This window comes from Anabas testudineus, chromosome 5 (genome assembly GCF_900324465.2).
Source record: "Anabas testudineus chromosome 5, fAnaTes1.2, whole genome shotgun sequence".
NCBI lineage: Eukaryota > Metazoa > Chordata > Actinopteri > Anabantiformes > Anabantidae > Anabas > Anabas testudineus.
This window is the reverse complement of record NC_046614.1, coordinates 2,789,619-2,805,566: the sequence shown is the minus strand read 5'-3', so window position 1 is coordinate 2,805,566 and position 15,948 is coordinate 2,789,619. Positions and strand designations below refer to the sequence as shown.

General features: G+C 42.2%; 2 protein-coding genes across 3 annotated transcripts; one reads left to right on the top strand and one right to left on the bottom strand.

Moving 5' to 3' along the window:
- The first annotated feature begins 640 nt into the window (after window positions 1-640).
- Window positions 641-9,600, top strand: zbtb40 (zinc finger and BTB domain containing 40). Its single transcript, XM_026344581.1, has 11 exons — window positions 641-765; window positions 1,651-1,802; window positions 2,362-2,795; window positions 2,883-3,040; window positions 4,711-5,344; window positions 5,447-5,653; window positions 5,738-5,902; window positions 6,049-6,263; window positions 6,357-6,513; window positions 8,134-8,372; window positions 9,267-9,600. Exons 2-11 carry the CDS (start codon window positions 1,651-1,653, stop codon window positions 9,456-9,458), a joined length of 2,553 nt encoding a protein of 850 aa, XP_026200366.1. The 5' UTR covers window positions 641-765; the 3' UTR covers window positions 9,459-9,600.
- A 505-nt stretch (window positions 9,601-10,105) lies between these two features.
- On the bottom strand, window positions 10,106-15,782 carry LOC113151699 (cytochrome b561 domain-containing protein 1). Of its 2 annotated transcripts, none has more exons than XM_026344583.2 (3): window positions 15,115-15,782; window positions 14,673-14,710; window positions 10,106-12,498 (listed from the first exon to the last, which is right to left on the bottom strand). In XM_026344583.2, exons 1-3 carry the CDS (start codon window positions 15,269-15,271, stop codon window positions 11,992-11,994), a joined length of 702 nt encoding a protein of 233 aa, XP_026200368.1. In that variant the 5' UTR covers window positions 15,272-15,782; the 3' UTR covers window positions 10,106-11,991. The 2 variants fall into 2 exon arrangements, with proteins under 2 accessions (XP_026200368.1, XP_026200369.1); XM_026344584.2 differs by having other exon boundaries at window positions 15,052-15,190.
- Between the last annotated feature and the right edge of the window lie 166 nt (window positions 15,783-15,948).

Sequence of the window (15,948 nt, the reverse complement as noted above, 5' to 3'; positions counted from 1 at the left end):
CTCCCATCATCAATACAAGATGTTGGCAAAAAATGTTTGTAACTGTTGGCGGGAAAAATGTTGTGACATTGCAGAAGCCACGGCGAATGCTTGCCGTAGTCAAATGGGAAGTGCAGTTGTTAATTGTTCTTTGATTGTTCCAACTTCTCATCTATTTCCTTTCAACTATTTTATTTAATTGACAGCATTTTAATATGAGCTGCACATTAGGATCTGTCAAACCGATTATTGGTCATCAGAGTAATTATCCTTCATAATTGGTATTTGTCTGTGAAGCTTGGGGACGTTTCCGTGTCACTGAGAACTCCATGGACGCTAATCAACAGAAAAGGGGGAGGAGCTTGGCGGTCTCTTACCGACGCACTAACAAAGCATTCTGGGATTTGTAGTATTAGCGGTATGTGCGCTGTATACGTGGTGGGGGGGGCAGCTCTAATACACATTTGATATATCTGGCCCGCGGGCCTGAGTTTGACACCTCTGTTTAGAATCTAAACTCTCAAGATGCTCCATGATTTTCATTTATCTCTGTTTCAGCAGTTTACTTGAACATAACCGGTCCGTATTTCCCCAGAGCCCTCGTTTGAGAACTACAGCCGTAGTTACTGAGCTTTAATAAACGTGGCCCACTCCCAAAGGACACGAACTGACCCCACTCAGTCGCCGTAGCTCTCGTCGCCATTTTCAAAACGGCTAAGCTTTATTGCGCACATTTGTTCAGCAGAGGAGTTTAAATAAAGAGACGGATCGTTTGAATTATTCAAGGTAAAGCTTCCACTGACTGGAAAGTGCATGTTGGACAGAAGTTAGGGTTTTAATTCACATAGAACTGCTCCTGTATCCGACTATCATCGACTGGACATTAGTTATTACCTGTCGATGGCATTAGCATACGTGGCTAAAGCTAGGGAACCACAGCCTGCTACAGCCGGCTAGCTTGTTTGTTATGAATTTGGACCCTGTTAACGTCACTTTGTTTAAACGTAGCTAGCAGTTGGCTACTAGATAAAATGATCACTTGTTTGTAACGGTGCTAAAGCACAAATGAGCATATTCACAATGGAGTTTTCATATACCTGTCAAAATATAGAAGTAATATAAAAGTAATATCTCCAGGAATAGCTCGTTACACACACTTGACTCAAACAACATCTGCTCTTAATTTACACTTGTGATTCTCTCAGTAATTCTGCAAACATCCTACATAACTGACGAACGTCGTGAACCTTCTGACTGGTGCAGTGTTTGCTGCTCTGTGTTAAGTCCATGCAGTTCTAATGTTTAGTGTCGTGTCCGTTTTTTATCGCACATTGCATTTCCAACGGCAAAATGAATTGTCATGTGCAATAAGTGACAACAAACCTATGGCAATATGAAATGCAATTGATTCAGCTTTTATTTAAACTTTAAATTACACTCTTTAAATTGCCACTCTTAGCAATGAATTGCCAATTGCAGAATGCATTTTCAAATTTCACAACCAAATCACATATTGAATTGCCCGTTGATAAATAAATTGCCATTTGAATTGTGACACTGAAAAACCTCCATAGTTTTCAGTACTGTACTTGTTTGTTAATTCCCTTAAGTGGCAAATTTTAAATTGTGTGCTATGTTATGCTACTCTGCCCCTCTGCAACCTCAAACAAGATGATAGAGCTTCCCAACTACAGCAGCCAGCTGATGCAGCAGCTGTGGGCCCTGAGGAAGGAGGGCCACTTCTGTGACTGCACCATCCTGGTGGGAGAAAGCCCTCACCGGGCACATAAACTAGTCCTGGCAGCTTCCAGCATGCTTTTCAGGTAGTGTGAACAGAATTTTGAATATTATTTATTTTTAGGTAGAAGATTTGATGGTTTGGAACTCAGTTCAGTTAGAAGGATCATTCGTGATTTTTCTTGGAAGCAGTTGTTTGACAAAATAACCTGTCAGATCTAAACTTAAGATTATTTTGCCAGAGTCACAAGTATTGAGATTACGATGGCAGGTTACATAAACCAGATTCAAGTCAACATCCAAGCCTCCTGTTGGTCACCAGAGCCATCACAGCACTTGTTGTGGATTGGAACATTTAATTTAATTTATGTTATGTCTGCTAAGTTTGTTGTATCCAAATGTTTCTTAAACCTTTTCTCAAAATCTCAAATCTCAAACGTACTATAGGAACTTTGAGTATAAGTCTTTTCAATGCAAAAAACATGCAGGACAGCAACTAATGAATATTTAAATTTAAAATCTATCTGCAATAGTTCTAAATTAAATTGTACATTTACAAAGTTTAAATACAGCAGGATACTTTTTTAACTTGATAAAGTCACAGATTTTGTTAAATAGAATTAAACTGCTCTTCATCTCTGTCAGGTCTCTTCTAGATGGCTCTGACACAATCTCCATCGACACAGCCGTGGTTTCCTCCCAGGAGTTTGGCTGTCTTCTGGACATGGTGTACACAGGCAAGCTGCCTCTGGGCAAACACAATGTCAGTCGCATCGTTGCAGCTGCAGACAACCTCCAGATGTTTGATGTGGCTGTTGGCTTCAAAAACGTCCTAACCAGCCTTGTGAACCGGCCGCCCCCTGTCCAGGTGCTTTCTACACAGACTTCGAATCTCAGTGCAATCAACAAAGCCCAGAGTGTGAACCCTGTTAGTTCAAGCCCATCCAATAAAGATGACTCAGCTTCAGATAAAGTGGAGTTAAGGACTGAGCCAAAGAAGGAACACTCTCAGGATGATGTTGTCGACACAGATGAGCCACCATGTAAAAGAGCCTGTGTAGAACAGCCTGAGTCCTCAGGTTGGTTTCAGATCATTTGAAAAATGTGCCCACAGCTGTTTAAACACATGCAGTCACACAACAACATTTTCATATTTGTGTACACAGAGCCTGAAACAGTAAAATCCTCAGCAAGTGTATCCAGTGAATCTGCCACTAGTCTTCTGGAGCATTCCTCTCAGCTTGTGGAGCTCCTCACCAACATGTCATCTGTCATGGAGCTTCTGAGGCAAGCAGCACAAAGTCTGGATGAACAGCAAAGACAGGTAGAACAGGTCGCTACAGTGTGCGAAAAGTTTTGTCTTGTTTTGTTCCAAGTGCTGAACCTCTGTGGAGTCATTTCCACATATGGATCATCATGTGTGCCAACTTCTGTTTACACTTGATTTTAAATATCAAAAGTCATGATGGCAATTTATCATAATAAAGGAACAACACAACAGCGACAAACATTAAATGTTCATTTGAAGAGGTCATATTATGCTTTTTGGTATTTTAATTTAATTCTACTTTTACCCCATTGTTGGGATGTTGGGTAATCACGTTAACCCATAAGAACCCAGAGCCTTTCCTCTGAAAGGAAAATCATGTGGGATACAAAACAAACCAAATGGACCACGTTGAACACATTTCTTAAAGTGTTGTGACACACAATCAAGAGAAGTATACTAGACCCCAATGACACCTGAATAAAAACACATACTATTCTTGAAAAAGCAACTGTCAAGCACAATAAATCATCCATGTTGCATGCTACACAGCTGGACAAGACAGTAAGACACATATTTAAAAAAACAAAAAAACAACTGGGTTCTTATGGGTTAAGTGAGGCAAAATTTCAAAAACACAGGCTGAGTGTATGTAGGAAACATCGCTTAGAAACCAAATCACTGGTCTTTGTATGCTCTGTGTCAGCATTGTGAGATATTCCCATTATCTGGAAACTAGGTCATGGCAACTAGACTTCCTTCTTGTTAGGTTGAAACGTTTCGCTACTCATCCTAGTAGACTGAAACGTTTCAACCTAACAAGAAGGAAGTCCAGTTGCCAAGACTCAACTTTCAGATAACTTCCACTAGTTTCCACTTCCTGGGTGGTATGACATCATGTTATACATCTCACCTGAACATTTGGTTATGTTTTCATTTTTACTCTGTTAATATGAGCAGCCAAGTGGGTGAAACCCTTCATGTCAATGTCGGACATTTACTTGTGACATGGAGCTTTCAGGAGTTTCTCCGACTTGGCCAACAGTGCCAACATCACAAGTTCCAAAAAGGCTCCAAAACAAGCAAAATCCATAATACATACATAATTATACAATACAATACAATTTATTACTCCAAAAATGTATGAATATACTCGAAAAGTATATGTTATGTCTTCACATATTCTTTTCACTTCAATGCAAATTGTAACACATATAGCTAACACAATAAACTAACTTAACTATTTAGTTAAGTGACTTTTCTCTTTGGGAAGTGTTCCCATCCTTACTGATATGCACACAGTAAGTACTCAGAACAGGCTTTATTAGCTACACATACTGTTAGCATGGCTGCATGGAATGTGGAGGGAGTGTGGTTATCATGGACTCATTAACATTTAAAGCAAAAGGCACCAAAACCGCTTATTTTGGGGAGGGCTACTACAGACAGGGTTGTGACCGATTCAGGGCAGAAGGGGGCTGTGGTTTCTGAACCCTGTGGATTTTTTACACAAGTATGTCAGGTAATTCTTTTTAGGACCCCGTAGAACTGATTTTACTCACTGAATAGGGCTTAAATGTCTGCTTTCCACATTGATTTATTTTTTTAATACATGAGACAGGTGAAAGTAGGACTAAAGATCTACCTTTACTAGAAGCCTGTCATCAAATGCAGATTCTCTCTGCAGTAAAGTAAGAAAATAAATAACACATTTGTGCTCCTGCTAGGTTGTGAGTCATTGTTGCAAAGAGGCAGATCCTAGCTCAGCGTTGGAGAAGCTGATGAGCAGAGCGAAGGAAGGGCAGCTCAATGAGAGAGCGCTCTTCAAGCTGCTCCGGGCTGTTCAGCAGAAAGCTTCTTCGTCCTTCCCTCCATCACTGGTCTCTCTGCTGGAGGAGGTGGAGGAGAACGCACACGAGTCAAACAGTGATCAAACTGGAGGTGAGGATGAGCACTGTGTGGAGTCAGAACAGCAGAATGACTCTAGAAGTGAAGAAAAGCAGGTAGAGGAGGGAGAGGGAGAGGAATCGAACACAAAGGAGGAGACTGAAGAAGATGACAAAGATACAAATGCTACAACAGACTCTTCCTCGCCTCCCCCGCCTTCCTCCCTCTCCCCCTCCAAGCCCTACTCCTGTCGCTGGTGTAAGAAGTGTTTTGCCTACAAATGTCGGATGCTGGCCCACGTTAAGCGCTGCTCCATGTCCCAAGAGTGTGCACAGCAGTGCCCGCAGTGCCCCAAGAAGCTGCCCAACCAGCGCGCCCTGCAGCGCCACCGGGCCGAGGCTCACCGCAACACAGCTCGCATAAAGAAGAAGGTGGCCTGTGACCTCTGCGGGCGGACCTTCGCCCACCCGTCAGGTGAGAATGAACTGCTTCAGGGAGAGTAAAGCCTGAAACACCCGCTCTGCGTTTAGATGCTTCAGCAGTGTCACATGCCTGCTCCCTCTTGTCACATTCCAGGTATGATTTACCACAAACGCACAGAGCACTTTGAAGAAAAGCCCTTTGTCTGTGAGGAATGTGGCGCTAAGTTTGGCGCCAACTCATCTCTGAAGAACCACATGCGGCTACACACAGGAGAGAAACCATACCACTGCAAACACTGCGACATGAATTTCAGCGTGGCTGCTGCTCTCGCTTACCACACCAAGAAGAAACACTCGGAGGGTAAGAGACACACATAAGTCCCCTGTGTGTGGCGTCTTTGTGTGTCCAATCCCTGCTGACTGACATAGTCTCTTTTTTGTTTAGGGAAAATGTATGTGTGTCAGTACTGCAAGGCTGTTTTTGCCCAGTCCATTGAGCTGACGCGTCACGTGCGAACACACACCGGCGACCGGCCTTATGTATGTCGGGAATGTGGCAAAGGCTACAGCCAGGCTAGCGGGCTCACAGTCCACCTGCACACCTTCCACAGTAAGAGCCCACACATTCATCCATTGATTCTAAGGATTTTCCAGAACATATCATATCATATATTTTCAAATGTTGAAATTCCGAATGGGATTAAAATGTGAATATGATTAATTACGAATGGATGCTGTGTGCTGTACTGTCTCCAGATTTGTCAGAGCCCCACGACTGTCAGAAGTGCTGCCTCAGCTTCTCCTCGCTGGAAGAGCACCGGCAGCACATCCAGGAGTTTCACCCAAAGGAGTTCCACAAGTGTCCCGTCTGCAACAAGGTGTTCACCAGCGGTGCCCTCCTCGACAAACACAAGGCCACGCACACGGGAACGAAGCCCTTCAGCTGTGACATTTGCAAAAAGTCATACCAGGTGGGTTTCACTTGTTGTGCAGTGTGAATGCTCAAATATGTTCCTGTAAATGCATTTTATATTTTATCAATATGTCTCTTTATGTTGCCATAGCAACTGTCAGGTCTGTGGTACCATAATAGGACCAACCACCCCGATGTGTTTGCTAACCACACCCGGCAGCTCAAGACCCTGGTCCAGTGTGATGTTTGTTTCAAGTTCTTCCCCAGCACGGCCAGTGTGGCCAAACACCAAGCTGCTGAGCACCAAGGTGAGAACAGTAGTGGCTTTAACACAGGTTCACATTATACTGACTTTATACCAACATTCAGTGCTACAGGGCAGCATTAGGGCTGGGCGATATGGGAAAAATTTGTTTTACAATAATTTTTTTAGTCGATATCGATATATCTTGATGAAGTTAAATCACTATGTCTCCCTTTTATTCCTACGTGAGATTTGCAGGCCCTTGAATTGGTTATTTTTCACTGTGCTTACTGGTATTATTGTCTTTTGCAATAGAGTAGGATATTACATTTGTGATATCACTGTGTGTTTATTTTTTGTAAGACATGGCGCTGGAAAGTCGATGCTATCAGGTCTGTTGTTGTTGTTGCAAATGTAACTTTTTACTAACTTTTAGGGAGCCACCAGCATTTACAGTATTTGGGTCTGGGATTGTAAAGTCTTACATTGTGTGTGCTCTAAAGGATGATACTGCTTCGGATAGTAAAAGGAATAAAGGTATTCAGTGTCTTCGTGGAAACATGCTTTTGAAGCAGTTTGCAGTGCACGCCACTTCTCCAGACCAGATTATCTCCACACTACTGAATTTCTCCGACCCTCCTTTTCAACATTATCTTCGTCTTTTGAGCCTTGGGCTGTGTCCTTCCAAATGCTTTCTTTGGGAAACGCTGTCGCTCGAGTTTCCATTAACATTTTCTGTCATTTGCTGCAGAAGCCAAAACATTAGCACGGGTTGCTGCTAACAGCTTATACCACCACTACCACGATTGGCTTAGTGTAGCGCTATTCTCATTATTTTTGGCTTTTTGTGTCAAAACATGGATGGAATGGGTTCTATTGAAGTTTTATCAACCAGCTTTCTTTCATTGAAAAAGTGATTTTGCGATCGATATCTTTGTTGTTTTATCACCCAGCCCTACGTCACATCATCGACAAGCAACTGTTTTATAAGATTTCTATTGCTGGAATGACATCAGAAAAGGACAGATGTAAAATAAAAACAATTGAATAAAACAGTCATGCATTTAATCCATCTGTATTGTTTAACTAAAATCCTTCTGTGTTTTTTTTTAAAACCGGTTGTGATGATCAGCTGTTATCTTCTACAGTTTGAGAAAAACATGTTTTATTATGAGCAGTACAGGTTCTAATTTAACGGCAGACTTCAGTAATTTGAAGTGCCATTCCAAGGACTTAATAGTTTTGGAAATAGATAAACATAGTCATGAAACAGTTTCTGAAATGTCGATTCTCAGTCTTCCAGGTAAAGTTATCAGGACGTTGTGTCACCTAATAAGGAGGTCCACTTGCCATGACTGGCATTAACCCCTAAAGCCTGATCCTAACGCCTGACCCTGCTGCAATGCATAAAAACTGGGGCGTGTCACAGGTGTTTTGGGTCTAATCCAAAACCAAGCTGTGGGAAACTGAACCAAACCCTGTGTGTATTCATTAAATACTCAGAAAGAGGGGCCAAATAGGAGACATATATAGTTTGTACTAACGGTGTTTATAGACAGTTTTATTCATTTCAGCCATTGCACTGCAGCAACGTCAGTATTGAGAGACTTTCTGTGATCTGGCACCACAGTGGCTGTGATGTTTGCAGCTAGTGAACCAGGATGTTCTGTCTGTATCGCTTTAGGCTCGGCTGCGTCAACAGTGCACTGCCCGTACTGCCCGGCTGTATTGGGCGGGGAGGAGGAGTTGCAGGAACACATGAGCAGCCAGCACGTGAGCCAGAGCGGGGAGACTTTCAGCTGCCCCCTCTGCCCCCAGACGCTCATCTCCCATCTGGAGCTGCAGGAGCACCTGCTCTCCTGCCACATGGAGATCCAGGAGGAGCAGGAGGCCAGGGAGGAACAGGCCTCCACCTCGCACAGGGTAAGAAGCTCCGCTGTTAACACTCAAGCCAGATGGGAAATGTAGTACACACAGCAAATTCGTTATTTTATCCTTCTGCTGTTTGAATGCTGTACAGTTTTCAGATGGCAGACGATAGTTAGCTGATAATTAGTAACGTGCAGTATTGGTTGAATCATTCATCCTAAAATATTTGCACTGGAGCTTTGACTCATGCAGAAGGTAAAGTATTCAAGCCCTTGGAAATTTTCATCTTTTATTTATTTATTTTTGTATTCATTTCTTTTCATATACCCAATAGTGCTCATGTTTCTGTTCATTTGTTTTAGTTTAAATACCTTTGTATCTCAAATGATTGATAAAATTGGATTACTGCATAAGAAAAGTAACAAAATAGAGAAATAATGATTGTTTACATCAGCTGGTGGAAACAGATGTTAAAGTGATGTTCCTGAACCCCCCACATCACTGACAGGTAAATGACTAGAGCGAAACTTTGGACTGTAGCTGTTGACACTGTAATATTTGACTTTGACTATATCACTATGCACAGTACACATTGAAAAAGACCCCTTTTCCAGTTCAGTATGTCTGACAGTGATTTGATGAGAGGACATTCGCATTGACACCTGGTATGTGTGTCTGTCACAATACATTAGGTAGGTGAAGCTGAAGCTTGTTATTCAACCAGGTATCTGTTAGAATAGTAACCGAGAGGTTTTACAATGATCTTAAAAGGCAAATGCAAAGACATAACATATCAAATGTATTTTCGGACATTGGTGAGAACTACAACTTCTCATCACTGTCCCAGCCTCCAAGATACATTAGCTGCCACTAGCATAGCGCACCAGGATTCATCTGCATCTATTCATTTTGAGTCTGATCGCATCGCAATTTCTTCTCGTCCATCAGGTGATTTCAGCAAGCAGTGAAGGGGTGGAGTCAGTCATTCCTGAGGAGCACGCACAGCAGGTATTAGTGGCCCTGGCAGGTGGAACAGAGGGTGGCCCGGCAGCAGAGTTGGTGGAGGTCAACATGTATGACCTGCTGAACAGCTCCGTTACCTTCATCTGTGAGGACAAACCATCAGCTCCTAACTCTTAAACCATGACCTTTGACCCCTGGACAATCTCTCGAGCATATTGACAGTTGGACTTTTTCCTCTGATCATTAAAACATCTACAGCTGTGTTCATGTTTAGACCAGTAGAATGATTTCACTGAATAAATGCCAAAACAAACATGAACATTTTGCCTCATTTGTTTCTGCAGTTACATTTCCCAGGGTCTTATTCACTCAGCCCCAAGCCCCTACTGATTCCTACTAGAGAGACAAACCTTTAAATACACATCACAAATGTAGTTTAAATTACTGGTCTTTGTAGTTTTTATCAATTTGTTGGCGACTATATTCACGACAGACTTTTCCACATTTGGGGTTCCAGTGGGTATTTGGGGCAGTAAGATGGTGTGTGGGTGTGTGTGTGTGGGACTGAGTTGTATGTGTTCATGGAAATGAAAAATGCTGAATATTATCTTTATGTTATCCTTTAATAATGGACTTTCTTTTTTGTGTTGTTAAATGTCAGGCAAAATATAAGATACCTTAAAGAACTCAATCAAAACCAATGCACAAGTCCAGATGGTTCAAATGATAGAAAGGATACAAATTTACAAAGATACAATCACACAATTTGGTGTTTAAGAGAGAATGGGACTCCCAACAAAAAGAAATTCAATTGTAAGTATATGTCTTATATGTCTGTTTATTATACAAAGTTGAGAGAAGCATTCTGCTGGATCAGATAAATACAAACCTACAACATCCACTCTGGTCACATGATAAACAGGCTCATACTGTACAGCAAGTCCTGAGTAGTGAGCTGAACACCTCACCTAGAAGCCATTTCTAACAATATATTCACACCATTTCAGGAGAGGCTCAAATATTTGTCCTAAAAAAAAGCAAGTAAGTAACGTAGTAAGTTTCAGGATTCACACTGGATCAAGAAAATAAAAAAGTAGATTCTCTACTTTAATTGCATTACAGTGTTTTTATATGACCTGGGTAAAAAAAAGAAAAACGGTAGCTCAGACTCTGGTTATACTGCAAGACAAGATGTCCCACCCAGCATATACATGAATCTGCTTTTGCAGATATGCTGAATCATCATTCACTACTATCCAAACACAGACAGGTTGCTTAGTGTCTGAAGGCAATTCATGAATAAGTAATGGACTTTGTATAATGCTAAAAAAAATGGTGATGCGCTGGGGAATACTGTAAGTCCTATTTAGAAAGATCACTTCAGATGAATCAAAGCCCTGTCATGGTCACCGTTAGCCAGAACCAGATAGCAGCAGAGATCACACAGGTTAGATGTTTCAGCTCTTGCAAGTAAGGATACAGGTGGATTAATTTGTGTCTACCGTGACCTCAGAGAGCGACCAATGACTTTTTTTCTGCCACAGAGTTTGTGCCCTCTATCACAAAGCACATTCATTTTTCCCATTGATTTTAAAAACAAACAAAACCACACAACTGCAAACAACAAGACAGGAAGACAACATAAATAGTAGCTCATAAACTAGAGGTGCTTCGTGGAGTTTTTCTCGTTTCATAGAAATAATAAATCTGAAGTTTGGGAAAATAAAATCAGATTTCATACAACTTAGGTTTAATAAGGAAACTCTTCTAATGCTAATGTTTTCCAAATTAAGATTAGAAATCCCATAAATCCTCTTATTGCTTTCTATCCTTATAAAAGTTTACTACATTCTTATTGCCATGTTCTATTAAAGCTACATTTATTTCTCAATGATGGGACAAGATCACTACATAATAACTTTCACCTAATAAAGTTGCTAATGGCTAATATGTTAACAGTCGTCTAGAATTTCACATCAGGGATCAACATTATCATAGTAACAGTGCTGTACTGAACTTGTTTCTGGACTTTATGAATCATTCCTCCATGGTGCAGAGCCTTTAGTTCGACTTTATGAGGGCCAACATCAACATCATTGACTTTTATACTAAAAGGCTTTATGCATGCAGCACCTGCAATTAGCCAAGAGAAAACAAAAACATATCACAGATGAATAAATAAATATAATGTGCAGGCAGGTATAGCATCCTCCACAGCAGCGCACTCACAGAAGCTGTGCAGTAAGAGCTTCACATCCCCTCAGAAACGTACAGACTACACTGCAAATATTTGTCTAGAGAGAGAATGGCTAACCGTGGTTCAGATGCATCCAGCAGCTCTAGGTATGGGAGTTCCTCCAGTTATCTGTCAAGGTAACCATGCTCTGTTGTGTGATGTTTCTTTTTTGTGCACACTGGCATGGTAACCAATGTCAGTAAAGTCTTACAAAAATCTTTTGTGCTTCTTATTTCAGCTGAAAATGCAGCAGTGCTGTGTATTGAAGAGTCCAGGAGCAACCTGTGTAACACTTTTGAACACAACAACCTTTCAATTTGTATTTTGAAGCCCTGAAGTACTTATCTAATTCCACTAATCACTTGTGTTCATGCCCCATCTGAGAACACTGCTGAGAACTCTTGCTTTCGCCACAATGAAAATCCAATATGGCCACCGAGTGATAAAGCCAATCTCACTCCCTCTTTGTGCTTCTTAGATGGTGATCTTCTTGCGGGGTAGGTAGGCATTTGTGATCTGGTTCATCACCACCAGGGCAGGGAAGAGTGGTAGGAGGAGGAAGGCCCACCAGGCCACTCCTCTCACCGTGGCCTGGAACCAGTCTGAGAACATGGCTGACATCACAGTCACTGTGGCCAGCAGATAGGCTACTAGGCCGCAGGTGGCGTGGTACAGCTTCAGTCTGGGTGGAGAGGAGGACAGACGGAGTAGCTTTGGGAACATCATGCAGATACCGCAAGCCACTTGAAGCCCGGTGGCGGCCAGGGTGCAGATACCCAGAAGACTGTGCCAGCTTACAAGGTGGGGGAGTTGAGACACATTCTTGCTGGCTACCATGAAGCCTACCCCGGTGCCTGTAGCTATCAGGATCAGAGCCTGGCAGAACCAGTGGAGACGGATTTTACCTTTCCGAGATTTGAAGCAGAAAGGAGAACCCTCAGTTGAGAAGAGGAGGATGCCTTCAGTCATACACAGGCAGTACTGCAGGAGACAGAAAAGAAATTATAATTAAGCATTATCTGTACTTTCAGCAAGTGGCAGACACACTAAAGGATGACATGAAACTGAAGAATGAGTTCATTATTTTCTTATTTCAGGCTTTATGGCTTCAACACGTTGGCCAGTTACTGAAAAGGGAGTTACTGTATCTACTGAATTAAGAGAGGATCCTTTATGATCTCTGACTCTTTATGATCAAAGGTTGTAAACAAACTACTGAAAGACCCATAAACAAACAGCAGCTGTAGTAAAGTCCTGGCAAAGCATCTAGAGGGAAGAAACTCAGCATGACTTCAGGCAGTCATTGACTGCAAATGATTTTTGTAAAGTATTAAAGTCAATCCAGTGTCAATGTAATTATGTTAGTTTACTTCCAGCCCTATGAGAGAGACAACGACAGACAGGCAGTCACAGAGCTCCCATTAACAGTGCAAACTGTCTGAATTATTTCGATTTCTACAGCTTCCCAAATGTGGATTAATGTGCCGCTAAAAATAGTTCCTGGTGTCTGTTTAGAACAACAGAGGCAAGAAGCTCCAGGGCTTTTTCCAAAACTTTATTTAAATGGTCTGCATTTATATAGTGCTTTTCTACCTAGCTGGTACTCAAAGCGCTTTACACTGCATCTCATTCACCCATTCACACACCGATGGCAGAGCTGCTATGCAGCTGACCTGACTCACGGGGGGCAAGGGCCAAGGATGTGGTGGGAAGTGGCGGGAATTGAACCACCAATCCTGTGATTGGCAGACAACTGCTCTACCTATTGAGCCACAGCCACCCCTCTTTTCATCAGGAAGTATCACAAACAGAGTAGTGAAGTGCTCAAAGACAGAAAAACACATTGTTGTTTGAATCTTTTTCCTGGGTTTGCTGTCAATGAGGATAATGTTGCACCTCATTCCCTTTTGGCCATTTCACCATGAGACCATTCATCTGTTGCACTCTTGTTGCCTACAGTAACTCTGTTTAATGGCTGCAGTGTTTCAGGATTGACAGCTGCGTAGCTACAGTAGCAAGTCTGTCGCTGATCTCTTTGAATGTTATATCACTGAGGACAGCTGCTGTGGACCAGATGTTACATTATTTTTATGTATCAGGCTGTTTTATGCGCTATAAACAGACTCCTATTGTTACACTTTGAATTAATCTGTGAGGAACAAAGGCACACACATTAATCAAAGGCTTACACAGCTCAAAGGAAAGAATAGTTCCAAGAGAGTTTTTGTACAGTGAAACGTCCGGCTGACATACTGTGATGATGCATCCTAACTGTGGACAGAGGCAACCAAGTCAGCTCAGCATAACAATGTCTGACACAGTGATGTAACACAGTCAGTAGCTCTCTTTCCTTCCAACCTCACCTATCTATTATTCACAATGGAAAGAAGATTGAGACACAAATGCTTGACAATGTGAGTGTGTGGTTGCTTTTTCTTTCTCTATATTTAACTCAGCTTCATTACTCCAACACCTGCTTGTAAATATATTTTACCTTTCCAGTCCTTAATTATCTAATGTCTATCATAAACTGTATGTCATAATGGTCTGTTTAAATTTTATTCTTGTAATTAAGAAAAAAGGACGTTATTTTTTATGTTATTATGGACAGCAATGCTATTCAATATATTATATATATATTAATAGTATAGTTAATAATCCTGTATGTTTTTAGATGCCCATATGAGGCTCACAATTTCTCAGAACTTGTTTACTTGTGAAGTGAAGTGAATACCTCAGTCAAGACAACAAAGAATGAGGAAGTACACCTTGTAACTGAAGCAGGTTGTAAAACCTGTTAGTTTTGGAGATATTTGAATACAGTAAAATGCAGGTGGAGGTTTAATGTCATTCATATACATTTACTCCCTAAAGTAGAACCACAGGCAGCAGGTAGAAGCACTGCTGAAGTTGCCTGTTAAGTCTTTATAAAATCTGATGGTAATATACTTAAGATGACAAAATGAATGTCCCCTGAGTGTGTGATGATGGTGTGTGGCAGCACGTGGTTTTTAGAATTATTATTATGTTTAATATGTACAGCACTGGGGTCAACATAGAAACTGTCACTGACTGATTTCTGGTTTAAGAAGAAAGAAAAAGAAAGTGAGTGTTTGGTTGATCAGGTGTGTGTATGTAAGAGATCGGGAGCTTACCGCAACAGACATACACACTGGATGCCAGGAAAACAGGCCTGGAACAAAGACAAATATCAGTGAGCTACAATCTACGACTCTCCAAAATAAAGCTGATGGACGCTAAAGGATGAATGACCAAACTAATGGTGGCAGCTTCTCAGAGGCTGCTATCTGACAGCTGGCATTCACACATCTTTTGGGTATAAAACCATTATTCTGTTTGGAAAAAGGAACATTACACATTTTAAAAATATCAAATGAAGCATTAAATGCCAGATTGGCCTGAACTCATAACCTCAAACATTGTAGAAGCAGACAGGTACACAGAGGTTGACGACCATTAATAATAATAAAAGCATTTCAAATGGTCTGTTCACATTAGGAAACTAGAACCGACCTCAGCCCATGATTTAACACCAGCTCTGCTCCTTATGTTGCTAAATCAACACAGTGGACTCACTGGTTCCTGGTCTGGACAGCAGGGAGATGGTGAGGGTCAGGCCCAGGCCGGTGACATGAGCCGCTATCACCGCCGCCCTCCGCAGCCACACGTACAGCCAGAAGTCCCGCATCCCCAGCCCCTCTCCCACCGGACTGTACTCCGCATCAGACCGCATCTACCTGCCGCATCCAGCGCGCGAACACGGTGCACGGGAACGGTAATACGCGGCGCGTGAGCTGTCAACACGCTGCACGAGCCCCGTGAAGAGAGAGCGGGGAGGAGGAAGAAGAGGCGCCTGACCCGGGAACATGTCACCTTCGTCAAGCTGCACACGGACACCGCGGACTTCCGCTGGGTTGCATTTCAAACGCTGCGCCCACCTTCATAACATACATGGTTACATTTAGTTGGGCCTACGGAAAATGTCAACGTCACAGTGTTGAAAAGTATTCACTGTGAGAAAAATGTTTTGAGGAGAAAATCGACCAACTTCCCGTCGCCGTCGTTTTCAGCAGCTTGATCAAACAAACGCACGACGTAATGTGTCCAAGCTAAATACGTGGCTCAGGAGGTAGAACAGTCCATCAATCACGGGCTGGGAGGTGCGATTCCAGGTGTGCGCCAACGAGAAGTCGGGGGAAAGTGCGTTGAGTAGGCTACTGCTATATAAGTGCAGACCATTTACCGTTTACAGCCGAGCTGTGGATTAAAAAGCTAAAACGTCATCACCCAGAGATGAAACAGTGCGGGATCAGCTACCACCAGACGAGCAGGTCGTCTGTCGCCTGGTCATGTGAATACCTGAAACCAGCGTCACAGGGGGCCGACAGGCGCCTGTTGGAATAGTGATAC